The sequence below is a fragment of the Gymnogyps californianus genome, chromosome 3 (genome assembly GCF_018139145.2).
Source record: "Gymnogyps californianus isolate 813 chromosome 3, ASM1813914v2, whole genome shotgun sequence".
NCBI classification, from domain to species: Eukaryota; Metazoa; Chordata; class Aves; order Accipitriformes; family Cathartidae; genus Gymnogyps; species Gymnogyps californianus.
Window position 1 is genome coordinate 14,183,222 of NC_059473.1, and position 16,154 is coordinate 14,199,375.

Below are 16,154 nucleotides of genomic sequence, written 5' to 3' on the forward strand. Positions count from 1 at the left end.
ACTGAACATGGAAAAAATAACATCAGAGCAGAGTCTACTTAAGGAAATCATCCCTTCTCATGTCACTTTGAGAAAAGCAAAGCCTGGCTCTTTCTGGTTTCTGTGCTTGACAAGAGAAGAACTGCCAAATAGGATTAAGCTACTGGTTAATTCAGTCCAAGTATTTCTGGCAATGCCCAGTGCCTTTTTTAAAAATAAAACTGATCAACAAACTGCAGATAAAAATTTTGGCTGGGCAGTAAAGTGTCCTGTTTACTCATGTTCTTGGGGCAAATCAAAAGAAATTGATGTCACTGATTCAAGAATGACTGTGGGAAGAGACTGATCATGCCTATGCTGAATCTTCTCAAGGACGGTGTGTTGCGCCCTCCACCTCCATCCCTGCACCCACCGGGATGCTCTGTGGGCAGGCAGGAGGCAGCACAGGCTCAGCCTGCCTGAGCATATCCTGCGGCATGCAGACCCACCAGGCCAGGTCCTATGAGCTTCAGAAAGCACTCTGTCTGGGGTTGCTTATAGAAGGGTGAATCTGATATTAAGGGAGCCTCGGGCAGGGCAGATATAGCTACAGAAATCAGTATTTGGAAGGAAGCTTTCATTGTAATTGCACTGGAAACACCCTACCTATGAGTAATACCTCAGTGTCACAACTTTCTTCCAACACTCATACTTATCCCATGCCATTTTCACATCTGCCTGAGCTTTCTATATGTTTTCTTGTCTGTATCCTGTGCTTATATACTTTCTGCAGAGTATTTTACTTTGAACTTGCACTTTCCTAAAGCCCTGCGCACCAGCAATGACCCCTTCTTCTTCAACCTTAACATCCAAACTCCCTCTTCTCCTAGAAGACCGGACCAAAGGCTCATTTCAATAGAAGACAGTTACTACATTCACTTAACTACAGAAGGTCTTCATACAGCCTGGTGTTTTACACTGCGGCTATACTGAGAAGGGGAATATATCCCTGCAAACCCAGGAAATAAGGATACTTATGACAATTTAAATTAACTTTGATCTCCCTTTTCCTCTAAGATTCAAGTCAGTTTTAGACAAGGGCTCCAGGGGCTCTGTATACCAAGTGCTGAGGCCAGTTTAATTCTCAAGTGAGATCTGTTATCACAGGCATTTCCAAGCAAGGCCAAGAAGCAGGGCTGCTCTGCCACTGAAAAGCTGCAGGTGCCTAAAATTTATGGAATTTAGAAACAGTGTAATATACAGCTGGATCAGTAAGAAAATCCTTGCTATCCAACTCTTGACAGTCAGCGCCTCTTGGGGAAGGCAGGTAGATTTGGAACAGCTTAGGAGTGGAGAGCAAACAAACAGGTCCACTGTCACATAACAGAGGCAAAGCCAGAGAGACAGAAATATGTGGTCACTGTATGGAAACCAAATTGCAACAAAAGCAAGGGGATTTCCAAAGCCAAAGCAACAAAGAGATTCATGATCGTAACTCCACAAGAGGGACAAATCCTGAGGTCCTGCCTCAGGTGAGCTTCCAGTGGGAGTCTGCCTATATCTAGATGGAGTAAAACCGCCTACAGATTTGGCCCAGTGTAAGATACCAACAAAGATGCTTGAACAGATTTGCCCGGGGAAGGTAACGCTTTGCTGATACCTCCACGGTCTGTCCACTCCAGTCATAATTTGACAATGTTTGTGGCTTGATTGCATGTGTTCAGTGAGGCAGCCCTGCACTTCCTACCCCAAGGCTGCAGGATGCGCGAGTGAGTCTCTGAGATGAGCCCTGGCATCCACCTCTTTCACACATCACACGTTTGCCATCTGCGTTCTCATCTTCGGCCATGCTGCCGCCCCTTGCCCAGGTTGCTGGGAGGTTTAGAAAGGCAGATGTTTTCAGTCTCTGTGGGGTCTGGTTGCAGGGGCTTTGGAAGTTACAGTACCTTAGGCCAGTGTTGTCTGGGATTCAATATTGCATTAAGTGGTGACACATTGTGGGCAGGTGGGATCTATTATTGCATTATGGAGGCTGCTGCTTCCCTGAACAGGCTATGTTTTGTGTGTGAAGCGGGCCCACACCTGCTGCAGCTGGGACCTGGAAATGCGGAGGACGGAAGGCATGAGTCTGTGGTTTCCTGCCGTGAGGGGCATGTGCCTGCGGTGGGGCATGCGCACGGGACTGCTCTCCGCTGAACGGCTGCGCTGTATGAAAGTGCCACCAACGTGAGGGTAGTGTTCTGTCTCCAGGGTTGAGGAGGAGAAAACGGAGGACGCCAGTCTTCTCAGGGGGCTGTACCTCGGGAGGGAGTGCTGAGAAGGCCTGTCCTCCTCCAACTGAAAAAGACCAAGAAGAGTGGAGGAAAAGGTGTCAGGCAAAGACTTGACTCGCCCCTGGTTTGTGATGCGCATGCTGCAGACATCTTCGCCGGCGGATGAAAAATGGTTTTGCTCTACACGGGGCTTACTTACTGCTCTGTGTCTATAAATTCCCGGGGATCCTACAGGCACCACGGCAGCCTGCCATTACAGGGGGCCTGCCATGCTCTCCCCAGCCACACATGGACACGAGTGACACCAGCAGTGTCAGGCTCTGCTATGTCAGTCCCCTCCTCTGGCTCTTCAGGCCACATGCCTCACCTCTCTGTTCCTCTGGCATCACTCATCTTGACATGTCATTAGGCTATTCATACATCTTGCATATAGGTAACAGTCAAACTCTGAACACACTTGGAAACCATGTGTATGAGAAAAGGTGAAACACCTGGTGCTAAAATGATTATATGTATTTAAAAGTGAGGGATTCTCAGGGGCTCTTTCAATGAGTCTTATTAAAACTCGCTCCAGGGATTTGCAAACGCAACTTTGGGGGCTGTTAGTGGACTTTCCTTTTCTCACACTTACACTGCTGGCCTCCTCATACACTTTTATATGGAGTACCTGCAGGGGGAGTGTTAATGCTTCCAGTTTTGGTAAGCGGAGGACAAGCAGCAGCTCGAAAGGCAGGCAGAGTATAATTTTCCTTTCAGTGAGAAATTCAAAACACAGAGCCACAGGAGGACATGAGGAGAAGATGCACTCTTAGGTCCCTTTTCTGCTTCTGTGATCCTGGGACGGCCAGGAGAGGGAGGAAAGTATACTCACAGAGGACAACTTGTGCCAGGATGAGATCGCAGTCCCTACCTTCCCTTTATGCAGTGAATGGAAGAGAGAGGCATTATGGGAATGACTTCAGATTCTTCACCCTGAAAATGCTAAGCCCTTCCTCCCCTTTCTACCTCTGCTATGAAACTAGCGCTTTCACAGGGGTCAGCAACCTCAGTTTCCAAAACCAGACCATTTTTCCTGGAATTACATTTTTCCTTTCAAATCCATTCCCTTCTTTGTGCTGCATTTCTTTTCAGGAAGTCTCTGTAGATTTCAAAATGTAATTGGGAAATATGAAAAGGCAATATTGTATTTTCTTAAGCCAACACTGCTCTCCTTACCTTACTAGAGATGTTGCCCTTGCAAATGATATGAGAAAAAGAGCTGAACTTCATCCAGTCTCATCTCTTTCCTGTCACCTTCAATATCTTTGCAGTGCTTTGAGGCAGGTATCTTATCTTCATAAGCATCTGAGAACTATTCAGCTTGTGGTGGGCAGCAATGTGAAAAGCAATTATTCACAGTCCTAAATGTATTGCATGTGACTGCATAGATCAGGCTCTCAATAATAATGTAATGCTGTCATATAGAGTATTTGAGAGAGACAAAGAAGTTCTAGACAGCAGCTCTGATTTCTCATAAAGACAACTATCTCTTCTTTGCATAGATGGTGTAGAAATTCAGTCCTGGGTGTACTATTTGTAGGCTGCACAACTAAATATACTGGAATTCTTATTATTACTTTTTGCTCCATGTTTGGGCTCAGCATATTGTATGATTTCCAACGTATATATCATCCCAACATTGTAAAGACTTCTCAGATCAAAAAGGATCACTGCAACTACCCAGATGGACCTCCTTTACAGCACAGGCCCAAGAACCTTGCCCAGGCCATGAAGGGGCAAATTGCAACACCCCACCAGCAAGCACACTTAGGTATTGCTGCCTCCTGGCTGAAGCTGAGGTTACAGACATGCCACTTTCTTCACTGATGCTCTAATGCTTAAATTACACAGTCAATGCTGGAGGTGCTGCCCCCTTTTATCCCTTTGCCCTTGGCAGAAATCAGGCTGGACCACCTTCCATCAGGTCTATTCTGCTCTGTTTGGACAGGAGCAGTGTAACACCTCTCACGTGAAGTCCCAGAAAAATGTGAATTTGATAGAGCTCAATATATTTTAAAGATATAAAATGTAATTAGGAATTTCTACTGAGCTTAAGGTTTTGATTGTTATGATCTGTATATATATCACGAGCATATGTGAGCATTACTTCTCTTATAGTACCACCCTTTTGCTGATCCTTTATTCCTAACACATGGATGGACAGGGACCCTGAATCTAAAGAGCGTAAGGGACAGAAGCCAACTCTACATACATCCTTCTCCATCAGCTAGCAAGCTCTTCTCATGTGGAGGGAAGCCAGAGGAGCTGAATGTCAAAGAATTGCATCATCTACAACAGGCACCAAGAGCAGCTCAACAGGAATTACACTGAGTGAGGGGCAATGAGAGTCTGCCCCTCTTCTGCAAATGCCTATTTCTCACCAGTGAGAAATGGTCCCCCAGGTCCCCTCAGAGCAGCCCACAGACGATGCTGTAGAAGGGAAAGGAAACCAAGACACATAGCACCTTTTCATATCTCATTTTTCCTGCCCCCTTCTTCCCCCAGCCTACCTCTTCTGCCCAGGGTTATAAACCTTAGAGCCTGCTGTGTTTTGCTTCTACCCGTTGCTCGATTATTTCAGCCCAGCTTTTCTTCTTTCTGCCTCAGAGTCAGTGAAGTTGTAGTTTCTGTCCTCTCCTCCTGCTGTCTACAGGCACTCTGGGAGTGACAAGGATTTCCCTCATCACTGCTCCAGGGTCTGGGGCCACAGAGGCCACTGGGCCCAAAATATAACCCAGAGAAAGCCCTGCTCAGCTTTCAGTCCTCAGTGCAAACCAAACAGAGTTCCTCCAGGTAACAGACCCAGGGCAACCCAGGGCTCTACACCACATGAACCAGAGAGGCAGTACAGATCACCCAAAACACTAGAGCCCTGTCCTTGTTGTGAGGCAGCCCTCTCCTGTGTCTCTGTGTCTGTTTCTGAGGAATAATCATCACCAACTCAAACCAATGGAGGAAGAGAACAGCACACTGGAGTCGCTGAAGTGCTTGTCCCCTGACCAGCTGTGCTGCTCCCAAGGGTATCAGGCAATGTCACAACTATAGCATCCCTCAGATGAGGCAATGATGAAGTTCATAAGCATGGGGGCACCTGTGGGCTCAGCACCAGAACAGAGAATATTTTCTTGGCTCAGTGAGGGTCTCAGCACAGTTTTTTACAGAAGAAAACCAGTGATTATAGGTAAAGTTGGACTCCCAGGTGAAGCTGGCCCAGGCAGCCTGTGCAAAGTGCTTCTGACTGCCTCCTGTCCTACCCACGGTATTACCAACACAGGTCTTCACGCTGAGCATCCTTGTGTGACCTCTCAGCAAAGATGCCAATGGTGGGGTATGGCTAGGAAGGGCTCATGAGCTCCACAGCTGCTGCCCTCTCAGGGTCAAGACACAGACAACTTTAAATAAGTCCATTTGTGGCATTCTTCTGGCTGTGGAAGGCTGGCTGTGGGAGAAAAGAGGCCTAATATAGCACCAAGGGAGATTTTTTTAAGAATGATTCTAACTATGCAGCTAAGTTGGTGAGGAAATACACCAGTGCCTCTTCACATTGGGACCTCTTCTAAAAGACTAACTCTTGGCTCTGGGAGATGGGACTGTAAGACATAGTGTAAGCAAAATGCTCTTTGAACTCTGCAGAATATATCCAAGAATAGCTAAGGAGAGTTAATAGGATCTCCCACTATTGCTTCACTTTTCTTGTGGTTTTTAGATGCGACATCATTTGGACAGGCATGTTTTAGGCAGGCAAGTCTCAAAACATTTTGTACAATGCCAACTGCACTAGCAGCAAGGGAGATTCAGAGTCAAGAAATATCTATGAGCACAGACCTACAGTGAGAAGTAATTGCTAAAACTCATAAATGTATGAACATTTGTATTTCTTTCCAATGCAGAAGGCAGCAGTAAGTTGCTGTCTCTGTCAAGTGTCAGTGAATTTACTCAGCATATTTAAGAACTTGACAGATTTTTAAATTATATTGCTAGGTGTGGATATAAATGTTTTCCAACAATACATCAATCCTATGTCAGGGTTAATATGTAAACAAAAGTGCAGGTTCAATCTTTTCCCACCTCATTTTTAGCTATTTCTATAGCTTTATCTGCACATTAGTGCATAAAAATAAGCAGAGATTTATTAGTAGATTACTGAAATGCGTACATTAAAGTAAATCCTAAGAGTTCTGTTAAACAGCTTGCTGGGTGCTCAGTGCTGCACTGAGTGGTGCACAGACAGAAGGGCTTGAACAGGACATAGTTTCATGACAGACCTGTTCTCCCTCTATACCAGGACTTCCCGTGAGGTCTACGCTCCACTGCAGCTATCTTCTTGTCAGCTGAAACTGGGAGATATCTAATATGTGAGAATATTTGGGTGAGAAATTGCCCCAGGCTATTCAGAGCCTCCTCTGTACTTGGCTTTCCCCACAGCAGCATCTGTTCATACTGTGCTCCCTCTTACACCCACACAGTTTCACGAGGACACCATTATCTCTCACACTTGCACTACAGTATCTTTCTTCCAACAGATTCATGCATTTGAACAAACATCTGAGCTCTAAATGAGGATAACTCAGGGAATTACAGGCTGGTCAGCCTGGAAATGGCATGGAGCAAATCCTCCTGGAAGCCATTTCCAAACATATGAAGGAGAAGAAGGTGACTGAGAGCAGTCAGCATGGATTTATGAAGGGGAAATCATGCCTGATGAACCTGATAGCTTTCTGTGATGAGATGACTGGGTGGGAGGTTGTTTACCTCGACTTTAGTAAGGTTTTTGACACTGTCTCCCATAACATCCTCATAGACAAAATGATGAAATATGGGCTAGATAAGTAGACGGTGAGTTGGACTGAAAACTGGCTGAGCTGCTGGGCTCAAAGCATTGTGCTTAGGGAAACAAAGTCCAGCTGGAGGCCAGTCACTAGTGGTGTAGCCAGGGGTTGATACTGGCGCCACTACTGTTTAACAGCTTCATTAATGACCTGGATGATGGGACAAAGTGTACCCTCAGCAGGTTCACAGATGATACAAAACTGTGACGAGTGGCTGACACACCAGATGGTTGTGCTGATATTCAGAGGTGCCTGGATAGGCTGGTGAAATGGGCAAAAAGGAATTTCATGAAGTTCAACAAAGGAAAGTGCAAAGTCCTGCACCTGGGGAGGAACAGTACATGCTGGGGGCCAACTCTCTGGAAAGCAGTTTGACAGAGAAGTACCTGGAGGTCCTGGTGGACACTAAGCTGACCACAAGCCAGCAAAGTGCCTTTGTGGCAAAAAGGGCCAACAGCCTCCTGGGCTGCATTAGGAGGAGTGTTGCCAGCAGGTTGAGGGACGTGGTCCTTCTCCTCTACTCAGCACTGGTGAGGCCACACCTGGAGTGCCGTGTTCCAGTTCTGGGCTGCCCAGTACAAGAGAGACATGGACATACTGGAGAGAGTCTAGCAAAGGGTCACAAATGATGATGAAGGGACTGGAGCACCTCTCATTTGAGGAAAGGCAGAGAAAGCTGGGACTGTTTAGTCTGGAGAAGAGAAGGCTCAGGGGGGTTCTTATCAACATTTATAAATACCTGATGGGAAAAAGAAGATGGATGCAGACTCTTAGTGGTGCTCAGTGAAAGGACAAGAAGAAGTGGGCAGAAACTGAAATACAGGACATTCCATTTAAACATAAGAAAAAGTTTTTTTACTGTAAGGGTGATTGAACACTGGGATAGGTTGCCCAGAGAGGTTGTAGAGTCTCCATCCTCAGAGATATTCTGATTGGATACTGTCCTGAGCAACCTACTCTAGTTGATCCATCTTGGAGCAGAGGGTGGGACTAGATGATCTCCATACGTCCCTTCCAACCTCAACCATGCTGTGATTCTATGATAATCCAGAGGTCACTGTCTTTTTGCCAGTAACAAGTAACGGCTTATATATTGGAGCCAGAGAATGGAGGAACTGAAGAAAGCATTAGAGCAGGGATTACCCATTTGCTCTCAGTTAGTACTCTACTGACACCAATGGATGATCACCAGTTTTCGGGAGACCAGAATGAGGTCCCAAATTGGTACAACAAGGCCTATGACCTTAGTCATGGTAGTTCTGCATTTAGTGACATTTTTACCTATCTTAAAGGAGTTCATACTCAAAGATAAGGAAGATTTACTCACACACACGCACTATCTAATCACAGTTTCAGTCAAACTCAGAGGAAGGCCAAGCCTAAGCTACAGGAAACATCTGTCATTGCTAGTGAGGCCTTCAGTATTTTCATTAGTTAAGTCCTTGGTCAACTTATTAGCGTCCCAACCAACTGTCCCTCCATCTCTGCTGTACCTAAGGAGAACAGGCTTCTGCTTTCCTTAAGGCACCAAGTCATTCTTCCTTTGAGAGTTAGCAGCTGGTTTTGTGACAGCAAATGGAAAAATATGAATGTCACTGCAAAGCTACGTACATAGAGGCAACTGAAGGATCCAGACATCAAAGAAAGCACAACTAAATCCCGGCCAGCCAAAGAAGTCCAATGTTGGTCTGTATGTACAAAGCTAGGCCCAGGAGTAACTAGAGGGTATTTCAGAACATAGGAGCAAAAAACCACACAGCCTGCTGGAGAACCAAGGCTGTCTAATATATTAGCAGTGATCACCCACAATCCCATTAATTTACCTTTCTTGCCTACTTTTTAAGTATCACCGTGCAGTGATAAGCAGCCTTCATACTGCATCACACTCAACTCCCCCAGTCATTTCACATAGCAGTATTACGTGCTATGGCCAAGAAGGCACCTCCAGCCTTCTTCAGCTACGCTAAATATGTCAGTGAAGTGTCCGTGCTGGTTCTTACAGCTGGTTCTTACCAGCTGGCTCTTGCCATGTTCTTCAGATCTTGCAGATCTTGCAGATCTTGCACATCTTGCACTGACCAGCCTAATAAGTGTACAGACAGAGCAAATTCAGACACAGACCCTTCCAACTCTGCCGATCTTGTCTATGCAATCTCTAGATATCTGGGGCATTCAACATATTTGCTTTATACAGCAGACATCTCTACCTAGGAACCTTGCAACTGGACACAGTCTCCATGAGAAGCATGTACTGCTACTATTCCATGCTCAGCAGGACAGTCCCACTAGTGCCTGCTGTCAGTATTTCTGTCCTTCCCGTAAATGCTGCAGCCTCATACACCTTAGCAAGGAACACCTTGCCTGGCAGGCAACGATTTGGTTTGATTCTTTTTATACAGTTTCTTGTATCATTCATGTTTTGCTGCCAAAACTAACAGTCCTCTTTTTCTTGTACCTCTCTGGGATCCAGAGAAGAGACGAATCTGGGCAAGACCTGAACGGAAGGATGTTCTTTTAACATGCTCCAGTGCAGTGAACACTCCCTTAGAGAATAAGCTCAGGACGGAATGGGAGATGGAGTTACCATCTTCCAGAGGGGAACAAGCAGACTGCATGAATGCCTGCTGTAGGAGGGTATCACTCTGATCCAAGAACTCGCCTGCTCTTTGCTGCACTTACGGATCCCATGTGCATGAGAGATCTTCATTAACATAGAAATACAAAAAGCCCTCAGGAGAACAATTTTATTGTCTCTTGCAGTGAACACTCTGGGACAGCCTTCTTCTGAATGTCTCAGAAATGAAGATTAGATATGACAGAGGAACTCTGAGCCTAGCAGTATATCATGTTTTTCCAGGTAATCTAATAAATTACCTCCCGCTAAAAACTGAACTCCTTCCTATCTTCAGAGGACCACAGAAAAAAGCAAAACAGAAAGAAAAAAGCCCTCTACAACTATCTGGAAAAAAACACAGTAGGTAAAGAACATTTCTGTGAGTAAATACCTGGTAACAACAATGCCAGTCACTGAAGTAAGGTTGACGGGATGTCTGTGCTGGTTACTCTGAGCTTTTTATTAGGTATTTAGAAGAAAGTTTAATTTCAGCGAGTTATTTTATGATTTGCATTGCTGCAGGCCTGCTCAGTGCTGATGTGTGATTAGATTAGAGGGCATTCTGTTGCCATACACTGCTGTTGCTGCTGAGAAACTATGTGGAGAAGATTTGCTAGCAACACCTCCATACAACTAAGCGGTTATTAACAAAACACCGTGGGAGAGCAATAAGAGAACTGATTAAAGATACCCACAGCCACAAGTGTGCTCTCCTCTTGCCCCTGTGCCAAAATGGCTGAAAGACCTTGATAACAGTGTGTCCTTAGTAGGGGACAACGTTACTAGCTATAGGGAGCACTTCTAAGGTGTTCACAACATTTGCAAGCACTGTCAGAAAGAGTTTCACAAGAGTGTCCATGCTTGGAATCACAGACTTCTCCAGCACAGCTGAGGTTTCCTAAGATGATGCTATGCTAGGCAACAAGATACAGACCCAAGGATCTTACCTGTCTCTGAGGACCAGTAGGTTCAGATTCTCGTCTCCTTTGTCGGATAGCTGGTGCTGAATGTAGGGGGGAGTGAGCTGGACTTCCTGTCTGTTGTTCGTGTTTACTGTCAGACACTGTTTGAGAAGGTCCTTCATGTCTGTGGGAACTGTCCTCCTCAGTCACAGGCTGCATACCCCGACTTCGCCCATCATGCGTCTTCGGCCTGACTGCAGCATCTGCCCCCAGGCGCCTTCTCTCCTCACCCTCTTCAATTGGTCTTAGTTCCTCAGGCTCCTCATCTGTGGTTCCAGAGGTGCTTGGCTCAGCACCTGGGTGAAAGTCCTTCAGCTCTGTCTCCTTATCAATGATAACCCACTCCTTGCTATCAAAGTCCTCCTCCTCTGCAAGTGGCACTGAGCGGAAAGCATTGCTGAGGGCTTCGTGTTCCACCGAAGCAGACACATCCATCCTACCACTTGCCTGCCGGTCAGCCTGGCCAGTATCAATGGACAGCATCTGGGCTGGCTGGGAGGAGCATACAAGCCGTGACGGAGAGCCAGGTAAATCCATTCGAGATCTAAAGACAGAACATGAAGCCATTGAAAATACATCAGGTTTGTGGTTAAAGTTAGGGATCATAAGAGTTGAGAGGAAACCTATATAGTCCTTCTTACTCATTTCTTGGTACGCTTCAGAAAGACAGGCTTAAGCAAAAATATTTCTTTAGAACCTACAATAGCATAAAGATGTTCCCCCTAAAGTGCTTCAGTATGACAGCCAATTCAGCATCTCTCTTCCTTGTAGATGACAGGATGATAACCAGTTCCCCCCAACAACACCAATATACTCTTTCCCCTTTGGTAAGTTCTACTGGTTTGTGGGAAAAAAAACCCAAACCCAAAACACCCCTAAGTCCTAAATCTACCGTCTGACTTAACAGTGTCTCTGCTGGGCTCCTATAACCTCTTCAGCTGCACTATGCTATTTCTATGGTGGCCACTGAGGCCTTTAAGGAGGCCACATGAGTTCTTCAAAGACAGCAAGAATCTTTGATCCCATTGTGCATAGATGATCCCAAAATACTTTGGAGGAGCAGGAAGGAAATATGGCAAGTATCCTCTTACAAAGGGAAGTACAATGTTCAGTAGCTCACAATCTAAATAGGAGCAGCTTCTGCAGCCATGCAGAAATACCTTTCAAAGAGGCCCTGGAAGCTCCCTGTGCCCCAGTGGCCCTGGCAGCATCTCAGCTGGAAAAGCCAGTGGCACTTCTGTCTTTCTGCTCCACAGTGTTATGATCCATGCTTCTCATTTGGCCTGCACCTGCTGCCTGCTTTGCTTCTCTGTCTATCACAGAGGCTAGCAGCTTGCTGCACAAAGCCAGAGTGTCTGCTGCCCAGAAAAAGACAGCTGCAGTGTGTTTTACAAAAGGATTTCAACAAGGACCATACAGGAGCCTTGCAGACTCTTCTGGGAAAAGCCTTCCATGTGTGAGAAAGCATGAAGGGAAACAGAGAAGTGACTGACCATTGGATGAGGGTTGCTAAGCAAAACTGGGTATCTTTAACACAGTGGAAGGTCAGAACTGAGATGGAAGGATTACAAGCAAAAATGAAAAATTTTTGATGAAGAAAGGGGAATTAGAGAAGGAGGTGAACCAAAGGTTGCTGTAGAGAAAGTTGTGAGCAAAACCAAAGATCTCAGCAAAAGCCATCTGATGGATCTGAAAGAAGCAAGGCTGTATTTGTCAAAGTCTTAAAAATATATTATTATGAACAGGGAACACTAAGTATGCAAAGTAAGAATGAAAAATGGCCTATACTGTGTGCAAAGAAGAACTGGATTTTAAAGAGCTGTTGCTAAAAAAATAAAAGAAACTCTGGATTTAGCCAATGTCTTCATCCATTCCCCAGCAGAGGAGAGACTCCTGGAGTGGAAAAATTTACTCCAGAAAGCCAGAAGAATTTCCCAGTGCTGGGAGTCAGGTCTGTGTTGTGAAAAAAAGAAAACAGAATAAAGAGAAGACTGTGTGGCAGAGTGGGATTGTATTTGCACCATACTTGGTGCAGGCTACTTGGAAGATGAAAAAAGATCTTGGTTTTAAAAACAGGAGCTGAGGGAAGAAGGCAGGAGAAAGGGATGTATTTTGGATAATACGCATTTTCTATATTAAGTTAGCATGATGCTGAGTAGACAAGGAAGAGTGGGAAAAATAAAGGAAGGAGTTAAAAGCATTCAGTGACAGGACTAGTGTTGCTGACTGTTATAAATGGCTTTTTTCCCTTCCTATTTTAAAGAGCCTTTCTTCTGAGCAAGAAAAAAAAGAGGTAGCAAGACCCAAGATTTGTTATTGAAACCCTAAATTATTAATAGCAGCACAATCAATCTTTCCTGAATTACAGAGAAGCATTACAGCTTTCCCCAGCCACCCAGAATAAACAGTACCTAACAAACCGGGGGTAGTGCTAGGGGCTCATCCTCTCTCTAGTTCTTTTTGATCCTCCTTCATTTCCAGCTACTGTCTCCTTCTGACTGTTCCTCTTGGCTGAAGTCTGCCAGGTTTTCTCTGAGAAGGCGTCCTGTCTCTCCCCTACCTCTTTTAGAGGGGCTATTTCACCAGTATGTCCTGCAACCACAGTCCATGCCCTGACTTTCAATGTGAAGAGGAAGACAGAGTAACAAAGGATGTGAAGGGGGTTACCAGCACACAGGGCTTATGTCTTGTAACACACGTGTTCTCCAGCACACAATACTTTAAAAAGCTTCTTTTCATTATTTTTATTATTCTTGTTTTTTTCTTTGCTGTGGATCTGACAGAAGGTATTCCTATTACTCTCAAAATCAGGGTGTAATGTGTACATTTCACATGCAAACAAGTGCAATACTTTATGCTGAAAAATGAATACTATTATTACTATTAATGAAAAATAGTGAAATCATGAAACCCACCAGATCAGGATCTGCCAGCTAGCTCCCAGAATACATGCATTCCTGTATGTATCCTAACAAGATCCATTCTTCCCTCCCACCTCAGGCCAGCCAAAAGCTTTGTGACTGTTTACATTATCTCTGGTCTGATGCTTTGCCTTCCTGCTGACAAATGTCCCTCCTTCTATCTGTGGAGTTCTTCCCATCCAGGGACAGGATGAGAATCATTCCCACTAACTTGCCTTATTAACAGACATGAGTGTCTCATCAGAAAGATCATAAAGCCCGTGAACACCTCCACCCAGAAATGAACTTCCAGTGCCTGCTGATCTAATGATTAGGTTGGTCTTAACAGTCAATCCTCAAGACACTGCTAAAAGCAGTAGGAGACTACAGAGGGTGAGCAAACCTTCTTTCATGTAGATCTGCTTTGCCATCAGCAGTGGAGAGGCGTTCTGACTCAGGGCTGTTCACACGGCGGTATCTTAGGGAGCGCACTTGTGCGGTAGGGGACTCCGGAGGCACTCGGACAGGGGAACTGGGGCAGACACCATTTCTCTGCTCCTCTTCCACCATGCACTGAGTCTGTAGGGGGTAAACACAGAGAACCTCAAAATCTGACCAAAGACATTGATTTCCCATCCTTCACTGTTGCTCTGAGCTTTCTTCCAGGATACAGTTTCAGCTGCATTTTCACAATCTACACGAACAATGCCTGAAGGAATGCAAGGGCCCATATGCCCTGGCAATTATCTAGTATTAAAACAAGGTATGGATTTTAAATCAATTCAAATATTTAAACATCTTTACAAGGTGGCCTTTCCATTTCAATTACCCTGAATAGTTGATCCAAAGGAGTTATCATGGGCTAACCTACTGCATACACAAACCCTAACTGCTTATCCAAGATGTCTAAGAGCCCTTGTTTGTCAATATTCATCTATGGAGGGTCCATGCATTATATTGCAATGTACATGCTTTTACTTCTGATGAACTTGATATGACTAAGCCATCTCCTAATTCCCAGGGTGGTTTGGTTTTTTTTTGTTTGTTTGTTTGTTTTTTTAAATCTTGGTCCTCTAAACAAAGTCCTCCAGGACATATACTCAACCACAACATCTGCAAGAGCTTTCCACAGACCCAAGCTCATGCAGGGACCTCAACATGCTCGTGACACTTGTGAGCATTGAGTGTTCATACTCTACCAGTACATATTTTTTGTTTTCATATGGCCTTAGTGAATTTGATTTTTTTTTTTTAAATTTAGCAGCAGACAAAGGAGCAAAAGTAGGTGATTGTAACACAGCTGCCTTCTGCCTTCCACTGTGCTGCCTCCCCTTGGAAGAGAAGACCTGCTTAGGCAAAAGCGTAGGGGCAGAATGGTCCAAGAGCTACAGCAGCAGTCTAGGATTTGCATTCAACCCTGTTGTGCTGCCAGCCATGCAACATCAGCTGCTATATACTGCCTCTGTGTGGGGATGTGCACTGAGGTGCCAGTGCAAGTTCCTAGTATGGAGAGTGTTTACCCTTCTCTGCAGCACGTCCTACATTCATTTGTCCTCTATTAATGCCAGAGGCTCTGAATGTAAACAGGCTTCTCAGTAAAACGCTGCTGATCAAGACAGTTTCCTTTGTGCATGTACTGCGTATACGGCAAGTCAGTCAGTGTCCATAAATTAGCAGATCTAAACCATGCAGGCTGGGTTTGGAATGCATAACTAAGAAGCCTTTGCAGCTAGGGAGAGTGGAGGAGAACTTTCAGGCGTTACAGGAAAAGCAGAATAGATGATAATGATTTAATCTGTAATCCATTCAGGCCAGGAGAAGGTTAGTGACAAAGGAAGGTCAAATGTGTTTGTGAAAGGAGCAAAGTGCTGATGTAACTGTAGAGTAACAGGCAACTTGGTAAGATCCAAGAGCAGAGAATTGGGGGAGGGTGTGGGAGAGAAGGAAGAGGCTTCTGAAGAAACAGAATGAGAACTTTGATCCAGTGGAGGAAGGACAACCAGAAGGAGGATTTAGAAAGGTCAGTGACAGTAAGCAAGGAAACTGTCCTTAGCACAGAAATGGGAGAAGTGGGACAGAAGGAGATCTGAACTATGTGAACAGAGAAATAAGGATGACCTTAGAGAGGTATTGGGGAGAAAAAACATGGCAAGATCTACTCATCACCTGAATACAAAGAGCAAGACAGGGAGAGCCAGAGTTACTTCTAGTGCTACAAGACTGGAAGATGAAGGATACTGAAGCTGTGAATAGCAGAAGGGTGTTTTACACACCAGCTGCCCTTGCAGTTCTGAAAGACACAAGGGATGCTTGAGATTACAAGCAGAGGTGAAGCTGTGCCCTTACATATCAAATCTGCAGCCCTTTTTTTCTCCATGTGGTGACTGTGACTTAAAAACTGATTCTCTCTCAGAGAAGAGTCAGACTAAAGATAATAAGCCTAGCAGAGCGAAAGGACAGGCAAGAGTCAGACTAAAGATAACAACACTCACAGAGAGAAAGGACAGACTTTAGCTTTGGAGAGCATGATGCCCTGAGCTCTATTTCCTAGACTGCTGTGTAGCTACAGAGCTTGTCAG

At 45.0% G+C, this 16,154-nt stretch overlaps 1 protein-coding gene across 1 annotated transcript in view; it reads right to left on the bottom strand.

Annotated features, from left to right (window-relative positions):
* Positions 1-16,154, bottom strand: part of TTBK1 (tau tubulin kinase 1) — a 96,585-nt gene that overhangs the window by 19,173 nt on the left and 61,258 nt on the right. The window contains exons 11-12 of the mRNA XM_050893119.1: positions 13,979-14,154; positions 10,661-11,219 (exon numbers count right to left, since the gene is read on the bottom strand). Coding sequence (XP_050749076.1) covers positions 10,661-11,219; positions 13,979-14,154 — 735 coding nt within the window. The remainder of the gene's footprint in view (positions 1-10,660; positions 11,220-13,978; positions 14,155-16,154) is intronic.